We start from the raw sequence: 26,740 nt of genomic DNA, 5'->3' as shown, positions 1-26,740 counted from the left end.
GATTTTCTGTCACTCATCTGTATGACCCACACACTAACACACTGCTGACCTGCCCGCCACATGACATCACCCTGTCTCCTGATACAGCCCAAGCAAGCACAACTGTTTCCTTAGCCAATGCTCTGTTTTAAAAAAAAAATTCATACAGATCTTTTATTATCATTCATCTATCTTTACTTATCCTTAACCCACACCATTAATCCTAAGCAACAAAAAGCAATTAGGGTTGCCATGAAATTCATGGCCTTCCCCTCCATGCCGCCACCATCATGACCTGGGGCACAGACTGTCGCCTCGTTCTGTTTAGCTTCCTGGCAATCCTCCCAGCCCTACCCTCTAGCTCTCCGCACGTCCTTCACAGTCGTTACTGCCAGCCTGCACAAAGCCAGTGCACCAGAACTCTGGCAAGTCCCAACACTTACGCCTGCCTGCAGGAGCGACTGGCTCCATAGGCAGAAGGAAGGACTGTGCCTACGTCACTCCTGGCCCCCTAAGAGTTATCTCCTAAGTGCCACAGGTCCCCAGTGCCTCGTGTCCCAGGGCAAAGAAACCTTTTGATTTTAAAATTCATACTACAAGGGTCATGCTTCTAGAGCTGGTCACCAGCTGACCTAATGTTACCGGAACTGTTCACACATGTAGGGTGAACTGAGATGGCATTCCAGGGAATGGAGCATCAAACGAGGGCTTTTAACAGATGAACTTCTCTGTTCCTCAATTACACATGGAACAGATGTAAGACAAGGAAAGCACTGCACTCCGAAAGACCACAAGCTACATTTTAAGAAATTCTTTGTTCAGTGACTGGATGTGGGAACACATTTCCCTCAACTACTGCAGACCCAGTTACAGAAAGGACTTGCACAGGGGATGAGGCCTGTCACCGAGACAAACACGACCTTCTCGTGCGTGCTCAGGAAATGTGAGCCGTGAGCAGCCTCAGAGAGGGGAGCTGCGGCCGACCCAAGCCCAGGGCGAGACCCTGTCTTTGACGCAGCGCCTCACGTCTTTGTCTCCGAGGGTCTCCAGCAGCAGCAGCAGGATGGTCTTGAAGTGCTCCTCCCACACGCCCAGGCTGTCTTCCCGCGTGATCTTGAGCAGCTCCAGCAGGGCGCCTTTCCGCTCCTCCACCCGCTCGTTGTGGTTGGAGAGCTCCTTCAGGAGGTCAGCCACAAGGTCAGAATGGTCGATGGGTACTTGGGAGACACAGAAGACAGAGGTCACCTCACGAGGAACGCCAGCCCCAGGCCTTCGCTGGGACTCTATTCTCTCCTCACCACATCTCTCAGGCGAGGCCCTCCCTCTGGCTTTGCTGCCCAGCCTCGCCCTGCATACCCTCAGCAGAACTTCTCACCCATGAAATGTGAAACAGCACAAGACCAGCTGCCTGGTACCAACGCTCAGTGCCTCTCCATTTCCTGTCTTCTCCCTTCCGTTTTACACGGAGGAGAAAATGCTGGCATCCTCCAGAAGCCCCTGCTGGACCATCTTCTTTTTCTAGACTCTCTCCCTCTGCCACGGCTTGCCTCACACCTCTTCCCCGGTCACACCCACTCACTCCAGTGTGCACATGCTCAGGGCCCTCCCCGTCCTCACATCTGATCAGTCTCTGTCCCCTTCTCCAATGTCCAGAGCTTAGGGATCAGCACAGCGAGCAGCCCGCAGTCAAGACGTGTGGCCTCCCCATGGGCTGTCTACTCAAACACTGCAGGGCTTGCCCACGGTCACTGAGCACAATCATTTGCAGGACAGAACAATGGCACCAAAGGCAGAGGCAGAGCCATGGTCTTTTAGGAGGCCTCCACTCTGAATATTAAACTTTAAATAAACACGGTGAAAGAACAAAACAGGCGGAACTACTTATATCTTCAGTTTCCAAGACTGGGGAGAAACACACAAGGAAGCTGGAGGTGTTAAAGAACTCTGTCATTTCTCCTGCGTCATCCCATCATGTTTCTTAAGCCTTTTGGTACACAGCTGGCGAATAAGTAACATATAACATTCTAATCTCTATTCTACCTTCATCAAGATCCATGAAGGATAAGGTAAATGAGGTGCCAGTCCTATGAGCAATGAGAGTCTGCTTCTCTCAGAATGTGTAATCCAAACAAGCACCTTGCACCATTAGCCTGCTGCCTGGGAACAGATGCCCACATGTGTTCAGAGCAGTCACCTGCCAGCAACCAGCACCAAGGGCACCCCTTACTGTGGAATCCCCAGGGAGTTGGCGGCTTCCTCTGAAGGTGGGCCTGCCTTGAGCTCAGGTCCCTCCCCTTTCCCCAACAGGCCTTGCATTCTCTGAGACCAGGGACTGTGTCTTGTGCCTCATCCCTACCCCAGTGACCCATAGACTTCCTGACACACATAGGCACTTGGTGAACACGTCAACTGTCTTAAGAATTCCCAGTTAGGCCTCTACCTTCATTCTTCATGAAAGCTTCAGAAATAAGTAGGCTTTGAAACAAAATGGATCTACGGAACTTTTTTTAAAAATCACCATCAAGTTGAAATACAACAAAACATGTGAACATGACAGTGAGGTGAAACAAGTTCCAGATAACATTCTATCATACCAATACATACTTACTTAACACTGGACACTGGTCTCAGCACAAGAGAGTCAGAAAAATACCAGACTAGCTCTATTCCATATGACCTATTATATGTTGGGCAAGTAATTTAACTTTTCTGAGCCTATTTCTTAATCTGTAAAATGGGTTTAATCCCTCTACCTCAGTTGTCTCACATGTGTACAGCACTCAACTCAGTATCAACCACAGGGTAGAGAAGTCAGCACAGCACAGCTCCAGCAACATCTGGTTACGACACAGCTGTGAGAAGACAGTGCTTCCCTGTGAGAAGACAGGAGCTCCCCTCTCAGCATGGCACTGGGAGTGATCAGGCCAGGGGCCTGTCCAAGCACTGATCCTGGCTCCCCTCGCCTCTAGATCCCCACTCAGGCCCGGTCCCCATGCGTGTGGCCTGCCCTGGCGCTGCAGTCTGCCGTCCATCACTGCGTAATCTCACACTGCCTGCTGTGGGACAGTGACTTCACGGCTACTTCCACAACCAGGGGAACAAGGATTGCTGAGGCCTCTGTTGACCACTGCCCACCCCTGCCCTGGGCCCCAGCACAGTATGGATGTGGAGCATCATTCTTTTTTTTTTTTTTTTTTTGCCAGGCAGAGTTAGACAGTGAGAGAGAGACAGAGAGAGTTATAGACAGTGAGAGAGAGACAGAGAGAAAGGTCTTCCTCCATTGGTTCATTCCCCTAATGGCCACTATGGCCGCCGCTGTGCTGATCCAAAGCTGCCAGGAGCCGGGTACTTCCTCCCGGTCTCCCATGTGGGTACAGGGACCCAAGCACTTGGGCCATCCTTCACTGCCCACCTGGGCCACAGCAGAGAGCTGGACTGAAAGAGGAGCAACAAGGACTAGTACCTGGCACCTCAACTAGGACTAGAACCCAGGGTGCCATTGCCGCAGGCGGAGGATTAGCCAAGTGAGCCACGGCACTGGCTGGAGCATCCTTCTTGAACAACTGACCACTGAGAACAGGCCCAGGCCTTGAACAGTCCACCCAGAGCAGGTCTGACAAGGAGGGAGTGCAGGGGGGACGGACACACAAGAAGGGACAGACCATCTCGAAGCTGCTCCATGTCGTCGTCGAACACGGCCTCCTTCAGCGCTGTCTTGTCGTAGGTGTTGATGGTGTCTGAGTAGGGAAATGGGTTGTAGTCTCGTGCACGTGGCCCAGGAAAGGCGCGAGGAGGCTGGGTGTTGAGGAGGGAGGTCTTGTTATCCAGAGCTGTCCTGCCTCCTTCCACTTCTCCGCCTCCCCGGCCCTCAGTGGCAGGGGAGGCAGCTCCCCCGTCGCGGGACACCTGGGGCACAGCACACTGTCAGTTCCCTGCCGGGACTCTTAACAGACTTTCTCTTCTAATGCTCAGAAATAGCAGGCGGGCCAGACATGTTTCACTTGATATCTGGTGTCTGACAAAGGGATAGCTATTAGCATTTCAGTCTGTAAATACAAAATTTACAAACTACCATATACAGGACAGAATCTGTTTACATTTGCATCTATTCATCCATTTCATCCATGTGTAAATTCATCCATTTACACATCCGATCTGTTTTGGTTTATAATTCCATGATCTACTGTCCATTTTCTCAGGGGCTAATACCATGAAATTCTGAAGAGTCTCTTGAGAATGGAAGGCCTCCCACCCACTTGTGCCCACAGTGAGGACCCACTGGCAGCACTGCCTCCTGTGGGCTTCAGTGCCAGCAGCTGGGGCCTGCTTCCCCGACCCAGCACACATGGACAGAAGCTCTTCACCTGCCATCACAAAGCCAGGCACGCTCTCCCATTACTTTCTTGTATCCCATACATTCCCATCAAGTGGGGAGCCACACAACACTTCATAATCTCTAATGATGGAGGACTCGGCACCTCCCAGGCAGATCATTCTTTCTTTTGGGTATTTCTAACTCAGAATTGTTCTTTACACTGTGTCACAGGGCAGGTGGTTAGTACTTCCTGAGTTTTGTATTTTTCTCCTAGTATATGTTCTGTGTTGTTGTCAATAAATTAAGCCTCTGGTTCTCTGAGCCCTTTGCCTTAAGGGGCCCTCTCCTTTGCAGTAACTGAGTGAGTTAGGGTTGACTGCCAGCAATGGGGCAACACAAGCCTCCCCTGTCTCGGACTGTGACTATACAGTGATGGCCAGGCTGTGTCAGGTGACTCCTAAGATTAATCGTTTACTTGTGATGCTGACAAAACACAGTGCTCTCATGTGTACACAGCTGGCTTTATTATTTTTTTTCTTGAAGAAAGATATATGCAATATCATCTGAACTATTCCTAAGTATACAGGCTAGATGGATTATAAGGAACTAGTACTAGCAGCATAGGAAATTGATCCAGTTGTTTTGGAACTCAGTGAAATCATATTTGGCAAAACTGATCTTCATGTCCTTTACCCAGTAATCTTAACTTTTGGTAACCTGTGCTAAATAAAGTACCCAGCAAAAGGAAAGAATGATATTATTTCCAAAAAATAGTTTAACATTACAATTGAAAAAAAATTGAGAGGAAAACAGTGAAAGGATGAAAGTTGAATAAATTTTGTTGAAACAAAAATAGGAGTGGCATGATTGACCATAATGGCTACAAAAATTTATTCCCATGGGAAATGCTTATGCTGTGAGGAAAGCAAATACAGGCTAGTATGACCAATGGGATTCTCACTGTGTAAAATCTATACACAAGTGAAGACCCAAGTAATACACACATAAAAGACTAAGGATTTGCTATTGTTAAAGGTGATTAGAATTAGGATAGTTCAACTTTATTGTTAAAGTATATGAAGCTCTTTTTAATCCTTTCTACTGATTCCTTCTTTACAATAGTAATAGATCTTTAAAAGAGTTATAAAGAAAAACGACGTTATCCATGAATTATCTTCCACCCAGAGAAAGTATGTTAAAATTCAGTTTGAACCTTTTCCATCCTTAGTTTGATCATATCTACATCTTAGTGACTATAAACTCTTATTTGTGGGTATTAAGAAGCAAATCCATCCCAGCCCTTCCACTAGGTATACACATCCTACAGGACGAAAGCAAGGACTAGAGCAGATGGTTAGGCACCAGTGTTGGCAGCAGTGTCCCTCCACACATAAGTGAGTAACAGAATGTGTATGTGCCTATGCTGACTGTTGTTCGGCCTTCAGAAGGGGTGGAGTCTGCTATGCACTGCACCCTGGATGAGCCTTGGAGACATTAGGCTGAGGGAATTAGGTCAGTCACCCACCAAAGGGAAAATATTTTATGTTGCGCCGTATATGAAATTCCTGCCATACGCAAATTCACAAAGACATAAAGTAAAATGCAGGTTACCAGGGGCTGGGGGAAGGGAGAAGGAAGAGGAGTTATTATTTAGGAGGTGCAGAGTTTTTGTTGGGAATGTTGAGAAAGTTTTGGGTGTACAATAGTGATGTGATTGCATAGCACTGTGAGTATATTTAATGCCACCCAGCTGTATACTTAGGAATAGTTCAGATGATACTGCATATATCTTTCCTCAAGAAAAAAAAATAATATCTGCCAGGCAGAATAGAACCTTGATACACATCACTCCCAGTACTTCTGTAATTTACTCAGCGTTCCCTTTTCTGCCAGGTGAATCATCTTACCACTGGATCTGATACTCATCCATTGGAACGTCCGTCTCCCTAGCTTGGGTCTACAAAGGACGCACTGGTGCCTGAGTCTCACGTCTAATGCAGCTTTAGATCTGCCTCACAACTGGTGGCTGAGACGTTTTCTTTCGAGCCTCATCCCTCCAACTCTGATTTTCACTGCTCCGCCCTCTTGCAGCCCAGTCTGTCTCCGACTCTGCCCTGTGGCTCTTACTTCCCACTTGCTCTCGGGTAATCTGGAGGCTTCTCAGTCCTCACCTTCTTTACCTCCTCCCTGTCAAGTTTCACTCCTTTTGGTTCTCATCACTGTCTTTTCATACTTGGAGAAGCCGAAATGACCAAAAGAGAACACAGGACACAAGTCTATAGCACATCCAAATGAGGGATTATTCTGCAACCATGGTAGTTCCCATAGAGGAAAACCAATCTGGAAAGCATTCATGTCCTAACCCAGTTGGGGCACAGTGCAATGCTATGCTTATAACCACGTCACTGCACACTTTCCTACACACATACATGCATAAATGCACATACAGAAAGGAACAGAAAAACCCACCCTAGGCTGCAAATAGTGTTCTCTCTAGGCTTCCTATGTGGGGCAGGTAGGTGTCACATGATCATTGGAAAGCATGGTCCTTTGTGCACCCACCATTTCCTACAGCCTCCACTGCTCTTGGCAGGTCTACCCATTTCCTACTTGGATCCCCGTGTGTGCTACATGGGATTCTGGAAACCTTTTTCATTCACCTCTGGCCTCCTTTCACTGTCCACAGAACAGAAGCTACAGTAGGAATGTGCCCTCTTCCTGCCACAAACTGACCTGCCCTCCTTCCTGGCTGATGCCAGTGGCTCCACCAAAGCCCATATTTCATACTCCCATCCTGAAGGCTGTGTGTCTATCATAAAAGCCAAGCTGTTCACTTCACGGGCCCCCTGGCATCTACATAAGTCAAGCCTCTTCCACCTGAAAAAGCCCCTTGAATGACCCCTCAGCTCCCACCAGTTTGTTACTCAAGTCACTCCTCAACCCACTGAACACTGGTCTCTGCTCTCAACTCTGCACTGAACTCTGCTCACAAAGTGGAAGAAAAAACATGGAAGTGGGCATTGGGCCTAGCAGTTGAGAAGCATGAGTCCTACACTGGAGTGTCTGGATTTCATGCCTGGCTCTGGCTCCTGACTCCAGCTTACTGTCAGAACAGACCTTAGGAGGCAGCAGTGATGGTTCAAGTAGTTGAGTCCCTGTCACTCATGTGGGAGACCTAGAATGAGTTTCTGGCTCCTGGATTGACCGCTGACTAAGCCCTGGTTGTTGTGGGCATTATGGGATTGATAGATAGGAACAGATAGGAACACTCTCTCTCTCTCAGATAGACAAACAGAACGATCAATGGAAGCTCAAACAGTGGGCACATTATCAAAGGAAAGGTCTGAACTGTACATTAAAACATCTGTAAGTAAATGTATTTTTTATGTTAAATAGGATACTTAATGAGACACTACAAAAAAAAAAATCTAATGGGGTCCCTCCACTTATTATACGACCCATCGCCGCTAACACCACGGGCCCTTTGGCTGAGAGCCCTGCCTGAGCAGTCTCCTTTGCTTTGATGACACCACCCCACCCTGTCATCTCTAGCTCTGTCTTCCCCTCACAGCTGCTGCTCCTGAGGAGTCTGTCCTTACCCTTCACTGGTGATTTTACTCACTTTCCTTCAGTCATTGTCGTGTAGCTTAATCAGTGTCTCTCAAATTTCTATTGCCAGTCTAAATTGTTGGCTTAAACTTCAGACTGGCATCTCCAAAGGCCAAGTGGGTGTGTTTGCTTGGGTGAGGTTGCAGTTCACACATATTCAAAGTGAAATCATTATGTTCCAAAGCTGCTACAATGCATCTTTTCTTTTTCTAGGATACTACCTCACTGAATAACACCAGCACTCAACAGCCGCACATAGCCCTAATTCCATTTCACTTCCTCCAGAATTATTCTCCACTCCACATAGACAGCTATCTTTCTGAAATGTGAGTGGTCACGCCACTTTCCTGCTGATCAGCCCTGCAGAGCCTCTTGGGTAACTCGCTCAGTGGCTGGAAACCATTGCCCCATCTCCCCTGGTGTGCATGGCCTCATGCAGCGGAGCTCTGCAGCTCTTCCCTACCCAACACCATGACCCACCTGCTCTCTCCACTGGACTGCAACCCCTACCTGCTCCTCTCTCCCGGCCTTCACACTTCCCTGCTCTCTGACTGCAACCCACCTGCGTAACCTGACAACCTCTCCTAACCCCCAGGCTTCAGCTCAGAGGACCATACCACCTCCGTGCACACCCTTCCTGAAGACCCCTGGAGTTGGGCCCCAACCACTTGCATGGCACTACCATCCTGTGCTTATTTGCCTGCTTTTTTATGGTATGGGAGCTCCCAGGGAACCACACAACTGTCTTGGGTCAGGGTCCCCATTTTTATCACATCACACGAACAAAAACACCGTCAGGACAAATGAGAGCCAACTGAGGAAAAAGGCATGTGACGTTCCTCACAAGAGTAGCTGAGGGTTATTCTTGTGCTGGTGACACCGCCCTGGGCCTCCTGAAAGAACATTACTCGAACCCAGAACTGAAATGATGCTGAGGCCCAGTGACCACAGTGCTCCACAGACTCAGAAATGCCATTTAATCAACAGAGTTCTCTATCAGCCTGGGGATACTCACAATGTCACACTCCTTTTTGCCATCTCGTTTGATTGGCTCATTCAGATCCTCTTGGCTTCGGAAACTAAACTTTTCAATGGCTTCTGTGACTCCACGCAGAGAACTATAGATTTCCTCGGAATTCAGGTTTTCTGTGTCGTAGTCCAGCATGCTAAGGGTCAAAAATATTTTATTTCTTGAATTGAGGCATATGCATAAAATCAAGATGGGGCAGAAGTTATTTCCAGTAATTGGCAAAAGGAGATACAATTATAGTTTCATTTCTGTGGGTGATTTGGGATGAAAAGGAGACATCTCTTATTAGAGGACCACCACTGGACAATGAGACATCTTCCTCGTCACATCTGGTCCCAGGCACATTCCATCAGCCCTCAACAAGAACCAGAGGAGACAGCAATAACCACAAGAATGCACGAACTCAAAGAGTGATAACTGGTGACTGAGTGAATGAGGTGATGACAGTGAAAAAATAACTTTCTTATCTTAAAGATGGAAAAAAAAAGTAGTTTGATTGTTACTGGTCTCAAATGTACAAACTTAAGAGGAATGGGTACTTGGAAATAAAGCTAGTATTACAAACAAATTTCAGAGAAGAGCAAACGATCTCACAAGACTGGGCCGTGCTAGTCAGTATCCAGTCCAGAAACACATAAAACCCTACTTAGGAAAAATAACAAAAACAACCCTGACTCAAAGTCAGATCTACCTACCAATGGGCTCCGAGAGCTCAGCTCTCAGGTGGTCTAGTTCAGAGACTTTCCATGAATGTCAGACTCTGAAGACGCTTCCACCTGGAGCTTGATCTTACAAAGATGAGTCACATTCCTTGATGGACGTCTAAAAACACTTTTAGAAGGAAGAAAGGCTTGTACCTCACAGAAAAGTGATCCCAATTGTCCTTTTGGACACTGAGCACAGCAAAACATGAAATGAAGCAGAAGTGTCAACAGCCTTTTGGTGCAATGTAGTTTGCTAACAAGCACTTTTCAGATGTCTAAGGATCCTGAGAACAAAAGCCACCACTGTCCCTCCCTGAGAATATCAAAGAAGCATAGGATACACAAATGAGTATAAAGAAAATAAAATATGAAGCAACTGTCAACCAAGGGCAGCTTAGCTTAAATTCCACTTGCTTCAAGAAAGCATTCAAGGGGCCAGCATGGAGACACGGGGGTTAAGCCGCTGCCTGTGATGCTGGCATTTCACATGAGCACTGGTTCTAGTCCTGGCACTTCTACTTCCAATTTAGTTCCCTGTTAATAATGTGCCTGGGAAAAGTAGCAGAAGGTGGCCCAAATGCTCGGGTCACTGCCACCCATATGGAGACCCAGATGGAATTCCAGGCTCCTTGGCCTGGCCCAGCAAAAGATTCTCTCTCTCTCTGTCTCTTGTTTCTCTGTAACTCTACCTTTTGCATAAGTAAATAAAAAAATGTTTAAAAAGAAAAAAAGAGAAATATTCAAGAAAAGAGTGGATGAGTTAGTCTAACCGGCAGAAACTGAGGACTGATAAAGAACACCAGTGGAATCTGTGGCTATGTCTATGTAAGCATGCAATATTATTAAGAACTAAAGAGAAGCCATCTTTGTGTTCTGCAAAAAGTAGTAACTGAAAACTCTAGGCCCCCACTGGCAGGCACCCTTCTAAGGGCAATATCTCTATACACTCCTACATGGTGAGTTTCCTGTAACTTAAGGCAACATTTACTAAGACTTGGGCAATCGAGTAAGACCAGATGTGGAGCATTATCACTTGCAGCAGCCAAACTGCTGCTGGCTTGAGGCTGTAGTGATCCTCTAAGCTCCGCTACAGCACAACACCTGAACTCACAGTGACAGAAGCTACTTGCCCAAAATTGCAAAACTGGTCCAGACAGCACCCAGCTTTCTTTCCTGATGAATGAAAATACACACCCCAACTGTATTTGGTGTGTTCACAGGAACATATGCCAACTCAAAGATTGACTCTGGCATCCAAAGAGAAGAAATGTGAAGTCTGAACACATGTCCAGCTGAAATTCCATGTATATTTGACAAGAGGCAGAATGAAAAAGTTGAGCAGAATTCAAGACGTCAGCCCCTTCCCCAAGGCTGTGACTCTGAGACAGTACCCCCGCCCGTGAAGACAGCATGACTGAGGAACAGGCCCTCTTTTCTTAGCACACCACAATACTAGCTTACATGTGAACAAAGGCATTTATACATCTGACCAGTACACTGCTTTTTATATATAAAGACTAAGCATTATGACTCAAACAAACAATATATATACACAATGTAGAAAAATGCCTTAAAATACTTTCAATCACAACGACCAAAAATAATAGCATAGCCCATGCAAATGAAAAAGTAATTTAAAAACTGAAAGAATGATGGAATGGACAAGAAGAAGTCTGGAGAATGTTCCGTTTTTTTAGGGATGTCACAATATTATTTTCCATATGTCGCTTCAGAGAATATTAGCTTTCATAGAATTCATCTTGTTGTCCTTAACCTGAACTTTCTGAAAACATTTCAGTTCACATAACTTTATCACTGTAACAGCCTCTTTTAAAATCAGAACATACAGGACTCTGCCAGTTGATGTTCGTCCTTCTCACTTTTAATTAATGAAGCAACTGAAACTCCCAGTTCAGGAGCACAAGTGTGTGACAAGCACTCAGTGTCTTGAGGTGTGAAGTATCTCCTTGGTACGAAGTTAAAACTGTGAGCTCCAGGTGAGAGACACACTTGCTTTCCTATAACAGGAAACAGACAAGGCTACTTTCTTTGCTATTTTTATGCTAAGATCTGTCTTTCTTCAAATCAATACCTTTAAAGTCCTCACTTCATAGTGAAACAGAACTTCCCAGGAAGTTCCCCACCAGCGGCACATCCGGGAGCAGCAGCAGGACTCCAAAGCTTGACAGGGACGAGCTGGTTAGGTGAACCTCACCTGCCAACTACCCACACACCTGTCTTGGTTCAACTTTGAAACAATGCCAGGACATAATCCTTTGGGTTAAAGGCCAGGTCCTGGTCACCTGTAAACACCCTGATTAGACCTCAGAAGGGCTTCCTTAAGGTTCTTTAGATTAGGAAGAGTTACGGAGTTAACAGTCACTGACCTAAGGTCAGGCCATGTCACCCAACACTGAAGCCAGATACAGCCTTGGGCTTGCTCTGTAAAGGATTTGTATTTGTATCCTGGGTGGCAAGGAGCAGGAGGTCAGGTCTTCTTTATCATCTCTTGGGTTATAGACTAAGGATAATTATTCCCTGTCACAAATCAATTCAATTTTAGCAAAGAGGAAAGAGAGAGATGTAGATTCCCTCTGAGTTCTATGGAATTACTACGTTTTCTAAATGGATGTCTACAGCTGGCTCTCTCCTAGATGTAACTGAAACTTAGGGATATTTACTAAGTGTTAACTGCATTAGATGTCTTAGATTGTATACACTGTGTGCGCAGGTGTGACAGAGGACTCTACGAGGGGAGGTCCTCTGGAGAGGCAGTTCTGGCAGCTAGGGATAGGGGTGAGGACTAGTGCCCAGGAAGGCATGCAGGAAAGCATACTGGGAGATAGCCAATACGTCAATCTTAGATTTCAAGGCATGGCTAACTTAAAAAAAAAAAAAAAAAAGTAGTGACATGCTTCATTAACATTAAAGACAGCAGTGGTCAGTATCTCCTTGCCCTTTGTGCCCAGGATCCTCTGGACACTCCGGAGGTTACTTTCAGACCTGTTCACTACACATGGCTCTGCTCTGTGGAGAACACAAAGCAGGAGTGCTGATCTCCAGTGCAGAGGCTACCCGTGCAGCACTTAAACACAGCAGATGGTGTGGTGGTGTACAGAACCCTTATCCCATCACAGAAGACACCTGCTCGTCTCACGGAGCTCAGGGACATGGGTTGTAACTGTGAGCCCACCTTTCAGGGCTTCCTTTCTGGAAATGTGTGCCCAGACTATCACCACATGACAGCAGGCTGGGAAAGAAATCAGTCCACACAGTCAGTCACCAGCAGGGCTGAGAGACATATGTGCAGCTGGGGAAAGAGCAGGCCTGGCTCGTCTGATGGTGGGACATGAGACGCATGCTAAGGAACTTCCCAGTGCCGCTGCCTTGACCTTCTGCATTTCCTGAGGTCCCCTCTGGGGCCTGAGCACTGCTTGGGCTGGAAGGCCGACAACCAGTAGATGGTGAAGAATCAGTCTGGTGACAAGAGTCATCCACCCTTGGGATGTGACACGACCCTGCTTCTAAGATCTGGCCGAGACCACACACCTGCTCACACTTCTCACCAAGGCTCTACCCCTGCTAGGCCACACCAAGGCAGGACCAGTCTGGAGGCAGCTGAGAGGCTTTCCTAAGACCTGAGACGACCGTGGAAACACAATAATATTGTGACACCTCAGACAAGTTTAACAGGTAGCTTGTTACCTGGGAGAGTAAGAGCGCCTGAGAGTCTTGTGGGAGGGAGCGGTGGGAATGGAGTTAGGCTGAGAAAAAGGAGGTGGGTGCTTCGATAGCCCATCGGCACTCCAACCCCATAACCGACTGCAGTGATCAGAAGAGGAAAATCAGAGAGAGAAACACAAAAGGCAAAGGCAGGGTAGGAGGAAGGCGCTATATTCTAAGTGCCTCTTCTTTCCTTGACAAAGTCTCTCAGTCAGCTGGAGCAAAATTAACACTTCACCATACAGAGAAAAAGAATAAATTTTGTTTTACAATTTGGCCATTAAGACTACTTCATTGTTTCCCCTCGCAACCATGGGATACGTTTACTTAAAATCACCTGAGAATCTGAGTGTGCCTACCTGAGACTGTGTGTGTGTGTGTGTAATCTGAGTGTGCTTACCTGAGACAGTGTGTGTGAGTATGTGTGTGTGTGTGTGTGTGCTGCCAGCACTGGGGTGGCCATTATAAGACTTACACTTAAGAAAATAGGGCTGTTCAGCCTCAGATAACTTGTTAGTTGTTTTAGAAAGAACCAAGACAGAATTATAGGGCCTCAATCCAACTGGGAGCCTGGGGACTGTGGCAGGAGGCTTTGGGGATGCTCCTTTCTGACCAGCACACTCCAGCATGGGATAGCGGCTTTCGGAACGATTCCCTTTTGAAAGAGCAGCAGCACCATGATAGGGCCAGTTCAAAGGGAAACCGGAATCAAAACTGGTCTGCTTCTGTCACCTAACCTGAGGACTAAAATTCATTGGGGAACACAGGTCTTCACCTTCACAAATATCACTCGTGGACCTTAGGGTGCAGAGCTCCTCAAGAAAGTTCTACTGGGGCTGGTTTTGTGGCACAGGGAATAAAGCCACAGCCTGTAGCACCGGAATCCCATATGGGTATCGAATTGAGTCCTGGTTGCTCCACTTCAGATCCCTGCTAATGCACCTGGGAAACCAGTAGAAGATGGCCCAAGTCCTTGGGCCCCTGCACCAATGTGGGAGACCTGGAAAAAACTCCTGGCTTTGGCCTGGCCCAGCTCTGGTCATGGTGGCCATTTGGGGAGTGAACCAGGTGATGGAATATCTCTCTCTCTCTCTCTCTTTCCCCACCCCTTGCCTTTCCTTCTCTTTCAAATAAATAATCTTTTATTAACAAACAAAAAAACAGTTCTGGGCCCAGTTCTTTGGCATAGGGGGTAAAGCCACTGCTTGAAGCACTGGCATTATTTATGGGTGCTGGTTCATGTCATAACTGCTCCTCTTCTGATCCAGCTCTCTGCTATGGCCTGGGAGGGCAGTGGAAGATGACCCAAGTCTTGGGCCCCTGCACCCACATGGGAGACCCAGAAGAAGCTCCTGACTCCTGGCTTTGGATCAGCTCAGTTCTAGCCATTGCGGCCATTTGGGGAGTGAATCACTGGGTGGATCACTGGGTGGAAGACCTCTCTCTGTCTCTCCCTCTCTCTGTAACTCTCTCAAGTAAATAAATAAATCTTTATTTTAAAAAGAAAGTTCTATCAACTGTTTCAGCTCAAAAGCATAGAATGAGAGACAGGGAAGGGGTGCTGAACTGCCTGCTAACATGAGGCAAGGCCAGGGACAGAGTCCTCGGTGTCAGAGACAGCTCCTGCCCTCACTGGCATTCAGGTGGTCCTAAAAGCAATATCCCCTGCATGCCAGTGTCCCCCAGAGACAGCTTTGGTCCCTGCTCTAGAAGGAAATAAGGTGTGAAGTGGAGAGGTCACCGAGGCACAGGGGGCCTCTAGGCCTTTGCCAAGTCCCACACTAGTCAGGGGTAGGGGCACTAGAGGAACATGGGTGGCTCCTTAGGCAGCAGCTCTGCTGACAAAAGGGGAGGAAGCACCTCTGAGGGTAAGAGAACTGTCCCCATTAATGCTCACCTTGATTCCTTGGACAGATCTGATCCTGACAGGAGGAGATTTTACTTAAAACCAAAGCACCATTAATTACCTTCTATTGTTAGGGGACACAGTGCTGATCTATGGGGCACCACTCTGCTCTCTTTCTGCTCAGATCCTATGGCAGCCTGGAGCATGGAACTCCGATTCAGACAATTGCTGAAGTCCCTTGGAACTGTTTTTCATTTATTGTAAAGTCACACTGTGTAAGATGAACTCAAATACAAACATGTACCTAAGGACGAACAGCTGCAGCTCCTAAATCTCGTCCCCGTGATTCTTCTCGTGCATACGGGGGGGATGTGTTACCAATGCTTCACCCTTCAGCTGCAGCATTCCTGACACCATGGGGGTGGTAACAAAGACTTCTTCACAGTGACATTTTAAGGACACTACCAGATCTGTTTATCATTTTAGAATAGCTCCTTATTATTACTATCATCCACGGGTATACTGTTTGAAATAAAAAAAACAAAACAAAAAACAAAAAAACCTGGTACATTTAGGTACTTAGTATTAGTTGAAAAACTAAAAACTTCCCTTGGGGCCAGTGTTGTGGTACAGCAGGTAAAGCTGCCACCTAGGACACCGGCATCCCATATGGGCACCAGTTCAAGTCCTGGCTGTTCCATTTCTGATCCAGCTCCCTGCAAATGTGTCTGGGAAAGCAGTGGAGAATGGCCCAAGTGCTTGAGCCCCTGCACCCACATAGGAGACCCAGAAGAAGCTATTGGCTTTGGCCTGGCCCAGCCCTGGTCATTGTACCCATTTGGGGAGGGAACCAATGGGTAGAAGATCTCTCTGTCTCTCTGTGTCTCTCTCTCTCTCTCTGTAACTCTTTCAAATAAATAAATAAATCTTTTAAAAAAAAAAGAGAGAGGAGAGGCAGAGAGGCAGAGAGAGAGAGAGAGAGACAGAGAGGTCTTCCCTCTGATGGTTCACTCCCCAATTGGCTGCAATGGCCAGAGCTGCACCGATCCGAAGCCAGGAGCCAGGAGATTCTTCTGGGTCTCCCATGCAGATGCAGGGGCCCAAAGACTTGGGCCATCTTCTACTGCTTTCCCAGGCCATAGCAGAGAGCTGGATTGGAAGTGGAGCAGCCGGTCTCAAACCGGCACCCATATGGGATGCTGGCACTTCAGGCCAGGGCGTTAACCTGCTGTGCCACAGTGCTAGCTCCACAAATAAATCTTTAAAAAAAAAACAAAAACAAAAACAAAACCAACAGCACCACCCAGTCAAATCAAAGTAACAGAAAGTCACACAAAATCAATGGTTTAAGAGCACAGCTGAGGGAATGTACTGCAGACCTTATGTGTCACCTCCGTAGTCAATGCTCTGACTTGGAGGAAGAATTCACTGTTTTATGATTTGCCTGCTGGAAAGCATATTGGACTACTTCTTGTCATGAGGTCATTTTTTTTCCTGCTAGATAGTTTTGGGTGGTGAGGAGAAATCATTTCTCCTTTTGAGCTCAAGTTGGCTAGGAGCATCTGGTTATTTATGCACTGAAAGAGGGCAATTTTTTTAAACAAAGAAGCTCCATAACAAACTAATCCCTTAAAGAATAATTTGTTGGGGCTGGTACTGTGGCGCAGTGGGTTAAGCTGTCTGAAGCACTGGCATCCCATATGGGTGTCAGTTGGAGTCCTGGCTGCTCCACTTCTGATCCAGCTCCCTGCTAATGCACCTGGGAAAGCAGCAGAGGAGGGCCCAAGTTCTTGGACCCATGTGGGAGACCTCAAAGAAGCTCTTGGCTCTGAGGCCATTTGAGAAGTGAATAAGCAGATGGAAAATATCTCTCTCTGTCTCTCCTTTCTCTGTGTAACTCCGACATTCAAATAAATAAATAAATCTTTAAAATAAAAAGACCAGTTTGTTGATAATATTTAGGTGACACTTGGATTATTTTAATACTGAAAATAAAACTCTTTATTTCTTATACTGATCTGTATTCCTAACAGTAAAAATTAAGATGAGGACAACAAAGAAGAAATGGTGATTGGAAAAATAATTAAAATTGCTAACAATCAGGGGACCCAGGAAGGTCGCATGTGGCCAGTTTGTGGTCCTGAGGGATTATGCCAGCAGCCCCATCAACTGTCTGCTCCTGCGCACACACAACTATCCCCCTTTTAGCTCAGTTCATTCTAGCTTTTGGCTTACCGCTTTAAAATGAGCCACCTTCATAACTAAAAGATAAGATTATGAACTGTGTATCATGGAAGAGCAGTGTTCACAATCAAGCACCACTTCTAGGTAAAGGCAACTGGTTTATACAGAATGTTAGTTTTCCACAGCATTTTCCCTTTCAGGAAGGAGTTTATGATTTTCCTGCCAACACTGGATCATGGTCATTAACGCACATTCTTTAACCTCTGTGTACAACTTAGCATTGAGAAAGCCTAGGGAGCCTCAGTTGTACCCAAGGAAAGCCAGACATCTTTTCATTAAGTTTCTGGTCTCAGCTGTATGTCTGCTAACAGCCAGCTGAAGTCAGCACGGCAAAGCCTGAATTTAGACACCTAACATCCTTCTTTGTACCTACTTTTAGCACAGGAGGACATCTGGAGGAATAAGCAAAGGGCAATATAAACAGTAGGATCTTGCAGGTATACAAAATACTTAGATGTCCAAAACATTTACAGGAGAGCTAAGGAGCTAGAGAGAGTTTTAGGAGTGAGAAAGCAGTTTGGGAGACCTGATCACTTAAAAATCTCAATTCTAAAGCCTTTATGTTTTGATAACCCCTTGTAAGGGAGGTAACTCTTAAAGGGGAAGTGGCATTCTTGTGGTGTTTTTAAGATCTCAGCATCAGCAACCTTCAGGACCAAAGTGTCCTGGTCTTACTTTAGTGACCCCAAGGATCTGGACTTCTTGCAAACAATCACACCATGTGACCCCTGTTGTTCTAGTCATGGGTGACTCTGCCCCATGTGAGGGGGATCACTACAGCCACCATATAGAAGGCTCTGGCCAGGGACCATTGCTGTGGCATAGTGGGTAAAGCTACCACCTGCAGTGCCGGCATCCCATATGGGTGCTGGTTTGAGTCCTGGCTGCTCTACTTCCCATCCAGCTCTATTCTATGGCTTGGGAAGGCAATGGAGGATGGTCCAAGTGCTTGGGTCCTTATGCCCATGTTGGGGACCTGGAGGAATCTCTTGGCTCCTGGCTTCAGATTGGCCCAGCTCTGGCTGTTGCAGCCATTTGAGGAGTGAGCCAGTGGATGAAAGACTTCTCTCTCTCTCTCTGCCTGTCTGTAACTCTGCCTTTCAAATAAATGAATAAATATTAAAAAAGAAAGAAAGAAAGAAAAAAGGCTGTCCAGACAAAAAGTGTTATCCAAAGGTTCCCCTGGAAGAGCAGTTTCTCTTCCACAGTCACTGCACTGGATTCTGCATAGTGTTTGCAAGGACTGTCCGAGAGCACAAAACTATTTTATTTCCAGAGCAGTGGGGCCTGCTTTAGACATGAGAACAAGCATGCCTGGGACGGCCCCTTGGCTGGAAGACTACTCGAGACTTGGTGTGGGCCAACAATAAAGGGTATACTTGGATGACTAAATACCTTTAAAACATTCTCCTGTCACTTGCAGAACAGGTAATGAGCTCCCTCATGGATTCTGTGTAGACAGTAATAAATACAACTTTCAGTTCTAAACTCTGTGAGGTACCAGAGAGTATTTAGAGCTGGAAGAACCACAGAGAACATTCAGCACAAATTCTTTGTCTTACCAAAGAAGTTAAGCCCTCTGCCCCAGAATACAGATAGAATTTGAGTAGGGACTAAGCCTGTGGTCTCCTGAATATGCCACTCTTTTTGGTATGCTTAGTCAAAAAGTCTACAAATAGGCTGTGCAGACACTGAAGTAGTGCAGCTCTTTTACTTCTGTGGAAGAGCCTTTACCTTGGAGACAGTCCGCCATGGGAACAGTTAGTGGGTGAGGTCAGGGGGCTGGTCCTGCTGCTGGGGTGTCGAGAGGGCGTCCGGCCCATTGTATTGCTTGGAGATCCCTGGGATAAAGGCAGAACAGGCACCATTATTCAAGGGGCCTGTCTACAGGAGACAGTTCCACTCTTCCCATGTTCTTTTAACCTACATGTGTATGAATGGGTAGAATCTGCCCATAATACTTTTTTCAGAACCACAAGGACAATTTCAAATGCATGTAAATCCAAAACAGCTGCCATGTAGGCATCTCTGGCGTTGAATGACTAATGTGGGTTGTGCTACAGTGACAGACACAACTGAGCATTTGTATCTTCACAGTGTTAAAAAAGGAAGACCAACTCAATGAATGAGTAAACAATTAAATGACAGAGTAAGAATTTAACTAGTAAGAATAAACTACCCTAAGAAAAAGGCCATATTTAAATGCGAGGTTCACTTCTTCACTGGGAATATGTCAGGAACAAGCATATGGTCCCCACTAGGGATGCTCATAGTCTACTAACAGAGAACAAGGAAGCTGGTCATTCAGTGAGAGTAAGTTCTAGACCAGGATATGCAAAGGTCAGGATAGGCATGGAGGCACCAAGCACAGCCAGGGCACTCACCACACTGGTGTTGCTGGAATTCTTGAGGTGGTTATGCAGGAGTTTGGTGGCACCATCCTGGAATGTTTTTGGCAAGGCACCAAGTAACATAGTAAATTCAGGAGTGTTCAATTCAAACAGAGAGATGAGCACAATTTGTGCTGCCTAGAAAAAGAACCGAGATTAATTTACATGATGTACAATAGCAAATCTTGGTCAAAATATTCATTAAAATTGTCTTAAGGAGAAAATATTTCTGTATAAGTAAATTATATCACTAATAAGAAGGCACAAAAACAAAACCAACATTTTCAATAACAGACAGTTTGACTTCAATCTGGAAAATAAACCCTGCTTCATCTTAATGCCCCAGTCTTGGATTTCCATAGCACATCAATACTAAATTCCTCCAACTTTCCCTTTGTTGTCTGGCACTATGAAGGAAGCAGGGAAATAGGTAAATGAAATGATCAAAAAAATTTTAAGTGTATAAGATTGTTTCTACTCTAACAAGTCAGACTGAACAGGGTTCCCAGCATGCCCTGGAAAGAACGCCTGTCTCACCAAGCTGCCATCACAGGAGCTTGAGAAACCACTTTTTTCAATCCCACTACTTGTGACCAAGAAATACCAGAGAAAGAGTTTAAATGCATCTGAAAACTCGCACTTTTACACCTATGAACTGAGAAGACAGACTTTGGAAAGTAAACTGAACTTTCCATGATGCACATTCAAAACTTGCTGTTCTGTCTTTTGGGCAACGTTCCACTTTCCTTATTAGTTAAGCAACACACTGCATGACTGCTTGTAACGACCACAGCAGAGCTGGGGGCAGCAATGGGCTGAAACAGGAGCAGCCAGCAAGACTCAGGCTCCTCCAAAGTAATGTGCTTTCTACGGCACTGTTTACTAGCACGCAATCTGAGCTTAAAACATATAATGCCTGAAGAATGAATCACAAGGGTTTTGATTATTAAAGCTAAGCCAGGTGGAAATTTTACTGAATACCAATTGGCATTTCTTATTAATTTCTAAGAGTCAAGAAAAAGGAAGACATTATGAAAACTGGTCCTCTGTATACAATAATTTCTCATTTTTTAGCATGAAGTCTTTTTAAAGACTATGATTTTTAATGATTATAGGATTTATTCAGAATATTTTTCCATGATATAGAATATTATATAAAAATGTGCTTGCTGAGAAGTTCTTTGGAAATAAATATCATAAAATACTTCAATGCTCTTACAGTGTTAAAAATAACACTAGGCCTATTTAGGAGAAAATAGCTATTTTGTGCCTGGAAAAAGAAAAAAAAATCTGAAGACCCAAATGTCCTTAAAACAAAAATTAATTATGCATAAAGAGTATCAGTATAATAATGTTATTTATAGAATCAAAAATTACTTTCAACATTTAGCAAAAGCATTCATTAAACATAGCACTGAGAAAAAGCACACAGCTTTTTTCTCTTTATCTCTGAAGAGCCATGAACAGTCTTTCCACTTATTAAAAAACAAGTGGCCAGTGTACTTTTACATCACAGGCAACAACAGTATTACTGATGGTACTAAAATGCATTTTTCTATGTTTCACTACTGAAACACTTTTAATAAATCATTATCTGAAGAAATCTGTTTCACCACCAATTTAATGTACTATTAACATGATTCCTATGAAGTACTTTAAAAAGTTTGTGGAAAATCCACATTATCTTTTAATTCAATTTTTCCAAGAACTTTTTGAAGTACCCTCATATATTTGTATGACACAGCAAATTCCAAAAATCATGCAGAGCAATCTGTGCATTTAAAAAAAAATCATTACATGTTAGAAAAAAACAAGGCATGCAGAAAAAATTGCACTATAAAGAGAAAAGAAAGCAATAGACTGGTGTTTTAGCAGTAGAAAAAAAATCCATGTCCTCGATTCAGTAGAGCATAGGCAGCTGGATTTTGCTGATTGAAAATGATAAAATGTTATCATTACTTCTCCAACAGAGTAATTCTAGGTGGAATGAGCCACTGTCTTTATTTAAGAGACCACCATTTCTTTCTAGAATATGTTATATCAGAATATAAGCAAGGAAAAAATCAGGATTATTTTTATTGTTACCCCCAATATAATCTCATTAAAGCAATAATTCTTAATATAGAGCTGGTTGGAAAAATGTATTTAAGAAAGCCTAGGGCGGCCGGCACTGTGGCTCACTTGGCTAATCCTTCACCTGCGGCGCTGGCACCCTGGGTTCTAGTCCCAGTTGGGGCGTCGGATTCTGTCCTGGTTGCTCCTCTTCCAGTCCAGCTCTCTGCTGTGGCCCGGGAAGGCAGTGTAGGATGGCCTAAGTGCTTGGGCCCTGCACCCGCATGGGAGACTAGGAGGAAGCACCTGGCTTCTGGTTTTGGATAGGCGCAGCGTGCTGGCTGTAGCAACCATCTGGGGGGTGAACCAACGGAAGGAAGACCTTTCTCTCTGTCTCTCTCTCTCTTACTGTCTAACTCTGCCTGTCAAAAAAAAAAAAAAAAAAAAAAAAAAAAAAAAAAAAAAAAGCCTAGGGCATAGTTCAGGCTTAACACTAACTCAAAAAGTGGAGCATACCACAATTCTTGTCCTATCTCTGCACTGCTGTCTCAACAGGAAGCAGACCTATTAGACAGCCAGGCTAAAGACTCAGTGCTCTGCTGACACTTTCACTCAGTTGTCTGCTGACAACTCCAGGGCCACTGGCATTAAGGATCAAACAGCAACTTAAAAAGAGTGATTTTCATGTCTACCCTTGCAGTGGAATCTGGGATGAGGACAAAAGGCTCTTCAATCTCCCCACTACTATGTGATGAGAACTCCCAGGGCCATCAGCTACCTTGACTGCCATACACCTTACTCTTCCTAGCAGACAGGACATGAGGAAAGCTTTGATCAATGCTTCAGTGTTGATCAATACGTGAGAAAAATCTAAAGTTTGGGAGGAAAAGCAGAGTTTTCTTGTTTATCGAACGACTCTTACTGCTCCCTTCTGATTGTCATTAAAATTGCTCCATCAAACCACCAAATGGGTGTTTTTGACACTTGTAGGCATTTTTCATTTAGTATCTCTCTTCTGGACTACTCTATTAAAATATGATAGCAATCTACACTTATCACGGTTATTCCACTGGGAAGAGCAGTTAATCACAAAACACACCACAACACACAAACACTGACACAGGTGCGTGCGTGCACACACAGACACACACACTCACATACTATCATATTAATTTTAGGTTTCTTCAAAAATCTCCCCAGTGTCTTCACAAGGGTAACTGGTATTAATAATCTAAAATGCAAACAGTGAAGTGTGTTGTTTGAAATTAGTACAGGATTCTCAAGCTACCTGTTTACAATTTTCTTCCAAGTTTCCTTCTCCAGGCCCAGAGCAGACTGAAGCTGACCTACTGGGGAGATGCTCACCTACTCGACTACGCTGCAGCGGGGACTGGCAAACAGGAAAGGCAGGAGGGGATCAGAGAAGCAGCAAGTGCTTAATTAATCTTGGCTATTTGTTAGCTAGAAAAGTATTTGGCTGTTTACATAAAATCACTGAGATGCATACACTCAAAAAAGAAAAAAGTTAGGAATAATAACAACAAATGTGGACCGTTTTGACTCTCAACCATTTGCTAGGTCCTTTACCCTTCCTGGAAGTAGTGGCATTCTTGCTTCCTATGATGAAACAGAGGATCAGAGGTCAAAATAAGACCAGAAAGGAATTGAATTATATAGTTAAGCTGAGATTCACACATTACTTGATGACAAAACCCTTAGCTTTTAGAACAGGCCATGCTGTCTCTACAGTCATCAAAGATTTCTTAAAAAGTCACTTAGAGATTTCACCCTTCAAAGGCTATTTATGTACTTTCCCTGCTCTGGCCAACAGCGTCTTTCTACCTGCTAGGTTTCTTTTGACATGTCTCCTTCATTTCCCACATTTCTCAAAAGAGCATCTGTAACTTCATCTGACAAAGAGAATCATATAAGCCTACTGGCATTCTGAATCCTAAAATACAAAAATACAATTTAAAATTCTATTGTCATTGCTGTATTTTGACCACATGGCTTCCTAAATACTGGTGAAAAATCTGGTACTGTTTGTTCCATAAACAATAAAACAATAGCAAAAGTAAAACAACAATTAAAGAACGATAGCAGGAGCTGCAAGAAATCAAGTTTATTTTATATGCTTCATGGCATATATTTATTTTATATGCTTTATGGCAATGAATCCTCCCAATAATGCCTGGGACAAGTATTAGTATTGTTGCTTCACAGATCATAAACTAGAACTCAGAGATGAAATTACTTGCTTATACCACTAACAAGTGGTTGAGTCAGAAGTCAAATAGAGGCCAAACTTTAGCAGTTACTTTCTATCAGTAACACAGTCTATCACTCTATATCATGTGCAGTGCATCAAGAAAACCAAGAAAGAACTAGTGTTCTATATACAGCTTGGTCTATACAACCAGTCAACACTCCCACACTTTTTTTTTTTTTTTTTTGACAGGCAGAGTGGACAGTGAGAGAGAGAGACAGAGAGAGAAAGGTCTTCCTTTGCTGTTGGTTCACCCTCCAATGGTCACCGCGGCCGGCGCAGCCAGCGCACTGCGCTGATCCGATGGCAGAAGCCAGGTGCTTATCCTGGTCTCCCATGGGGTGCAGGGCCCAAGTACTTGGGCCATCCTCCCCTGCAGTCCCTGGCCACAGCAGAGAGCTGGCCTGGAAGAGGGGCAACCGGGACAGAATCCGGTGCCCTGACCGGGACTAGAACCCGGTGTGCCGGCACCGCTAGGTGGAGGATTAGCCTAGTGAGCTGCGGAGCCGGCCCACTCCCACACTTAAACAAATTAAAAGGCACTAAATTACCTAGATAAGGATAGTCTTGGCTAATTTCTACAACTGCTTTAAAAATGAGGACAATTTTAGATTTCAGAGCACACTGATATATATCACATCACAATTTCCAAAGTATTTTAATTTATTTAACCACTACATTCATTGAGACAATGCTTCAAATACATCTCAGTATCTTGGGTAAGGCAGCTTCATCCCTTATAATGGCAACTGTATTTCTAAATATCCACTGGAGGTTACACCAAAATAAGGCCTTTATGTAAAACTGGATCTGCCTCCAGCAAGGATGAATCTGCATGTCCTATTGTGTAACCTGTAGTTTTGTAGTTTATGGAGCAAAGGAATGCACAGTCAAAACATTTTGAGCGTACCATTCAAACAACTTCAGATTTTAGAGTTCAATTTATAGATTAGGGAAAGCTCAAGCAGATCTGTTAAGCCTATGCAAAAATTCTAAAACTAAAAAAGTTCTGAAATCTGGAGACTTCTGTCCCTGAGTAGTCTGGATAACAGATACTCAATCTGTGTTTGAATCCCATGCTTTTACAGACCTGCTTCAATCAAACAGTCCTGGCTATGTGCAAGAAAGCCAAATAATCTGGAGTCACAGATATGGTAAGCGACCAAAAAACAAACCCAAAGAGTTCCCAGAATGCAGCACAGGGGCAGCTGCTAAGTAAGCTGAACCAGTGGGATCCAGGTAGGGGGCTGGGAGACTCCCTCTTACTTAGGTAAGATCTAAGCAGTTATCAAGTAACTATGGAAGATTCCTGCCAACCCCTTGAAAAACATGCTACAGACGCCTCGTCCCACCCCATTCCCACTGAGTGAGTGAGACTTGTGAACAGGACTGATGTCTCTCTCATGACTGTTACCCAGCACAAGGGATTTCTGGACATAAAAAAGGCCCCTCTCTGACTCTGAGTTAATCAAAGGGGAGGCTATCCTGAGTGGGTCAAAGTTAATCAGGTACATTCAAAGTGAGGGAGATATCTGTGTTCGTATTAATTTCTCCATTAAAAAAAGATTTAATTATTTATTGGAAAGGCAGAGAGTCAGAGAGAGAGATGGATCTCCATTTACTGGTTTACTACTCCCCAGATGGCCCCAAGAGCAATCTGACAATGGGCCTGGTCAAAGCCATGAACCAGGCATTCTGTTCTCCCACATGGGTGGCAGGGCCCAGTACAGAGACCATTATTCACTGCCTTCACAATCCACCTTAGCAGGAAGCTGGATCACCAGCACATCAGCTGGCACTCAAACTGCTACTCCAAATGGAATACTAGTGTCACAAGTAGGGGCTTAAGCTGCTGCACCACCACACTAGCCCCACGCCTTCATTTTTGATGAACAGTGTACTAATTAATTCTTGGCTGGCAGTCTTTCAGCACTTTGAATGTTACCCACTGCCTTCCATCCTCCACGGTTTCTGATGAGAAATCAACTGTTAATATTATTGAGGGTACAATAGATACAATGAGCTGATCCCCTGTTGCTGGTTTTAGGAGCAACTCATTGGATTTTGATGTGTCTAAGTGTGGAACTTTTTTCTTAGAGTTTGTTGAGCTCCTTAGATGCACAGATTAATATTCCTCATCAAATCTGGGAAGCTTTTAAATATCAGTTCTTCAGATATTGTCTTGCTGACTTTGAAGAAACCAACATTCTGCAGGGCAGCCCCTGCAAGCTGAGACTGGCCCCTGGCTGACAGAAAGAAAGCAGGCATCTTTGTTCCACACCCATAAGAAACAGATTTTTCCCAACAACTAGTGAGCTGGAGGCTGACCTGAGCCTCAGCTGAGAGTACAGACCAAGGGATAGCTTGAATTCTGCCTTGTGAAACCTTGAGCAAAGAACCCAGAGAATCATGCCAGACTCCTAACCCAAAGGAACTGGGAGACAATAAACATGTGTTGTGGGGCCAGTGCTGCAGCATGGTAGGTTAAGCTGCCACGTGCAACACCAGCATCTCATATGAGCACTGGTTCCAGTTCCATCTGCTCCGATTCTGATCCAGCTCCCTGCTAATGTGCCTGGAAA

General features: G+C 45.0%; 1 protein-coding gene across 50 annotated transcripts in view; it reads right to left on the bottom strand.

Annotated features, from left to right (window-relative positions):
* The window catches only part of CLASP1 (cytoplasmic linker associated protein 1), a 295,826-nt gene that overhangs the window by 24,184 nt on the left and 244,902 nt on the right, over positions 1 to 26,740 (bottom strand). For 37 of the 50 annotated variants that reach the window (XM_051838605.2, XM_051838607.2, XM_051838613.2 and 34 more), the window contains 6 exons: positions 19,835 to 19,978; positions 19,185 to 19,291; positions 13,343 to 13,459; positions 8,919 to 9,069; positions 3,642 to 3,885; positions 1,006 to 1,196 (listed from right to left, as the gene is read on the bottom strand). In XM_051838605.2, the coding sequence (XP_051694565.1) occupies positions 1,006 to 1,196; positions 3,642 to 3,885; positions 8,919 to 9,069; positions 13,343 to 13,459; positions 19,185 to 19,291; positions 19,835 to 19,978 (954 nt within the window). The other 13 variants (XM_051838622.2, XM_070071085.1, XM_070071086.1 and 10 more) reach the window with 4 other exon arrangements.

This window comes from Oryctolagus cuniculus, chromosome 3 (assembly GCF_964237555.1).
Source record: "Oryctolagus cuniculus chromosome 3, mOryCun1.1, whole genome shotgun sequence".
Classification (NCBI taxonomy): Eukaryota; Metazoa; Chordata; class Mammalia; order Lagomorpha; family Leporidae; genus Oryctolagus; species Oryctolagus cuniculus.
This window is presented reverse-complemented; position numbering and strand designations above follow the sequence as displayed.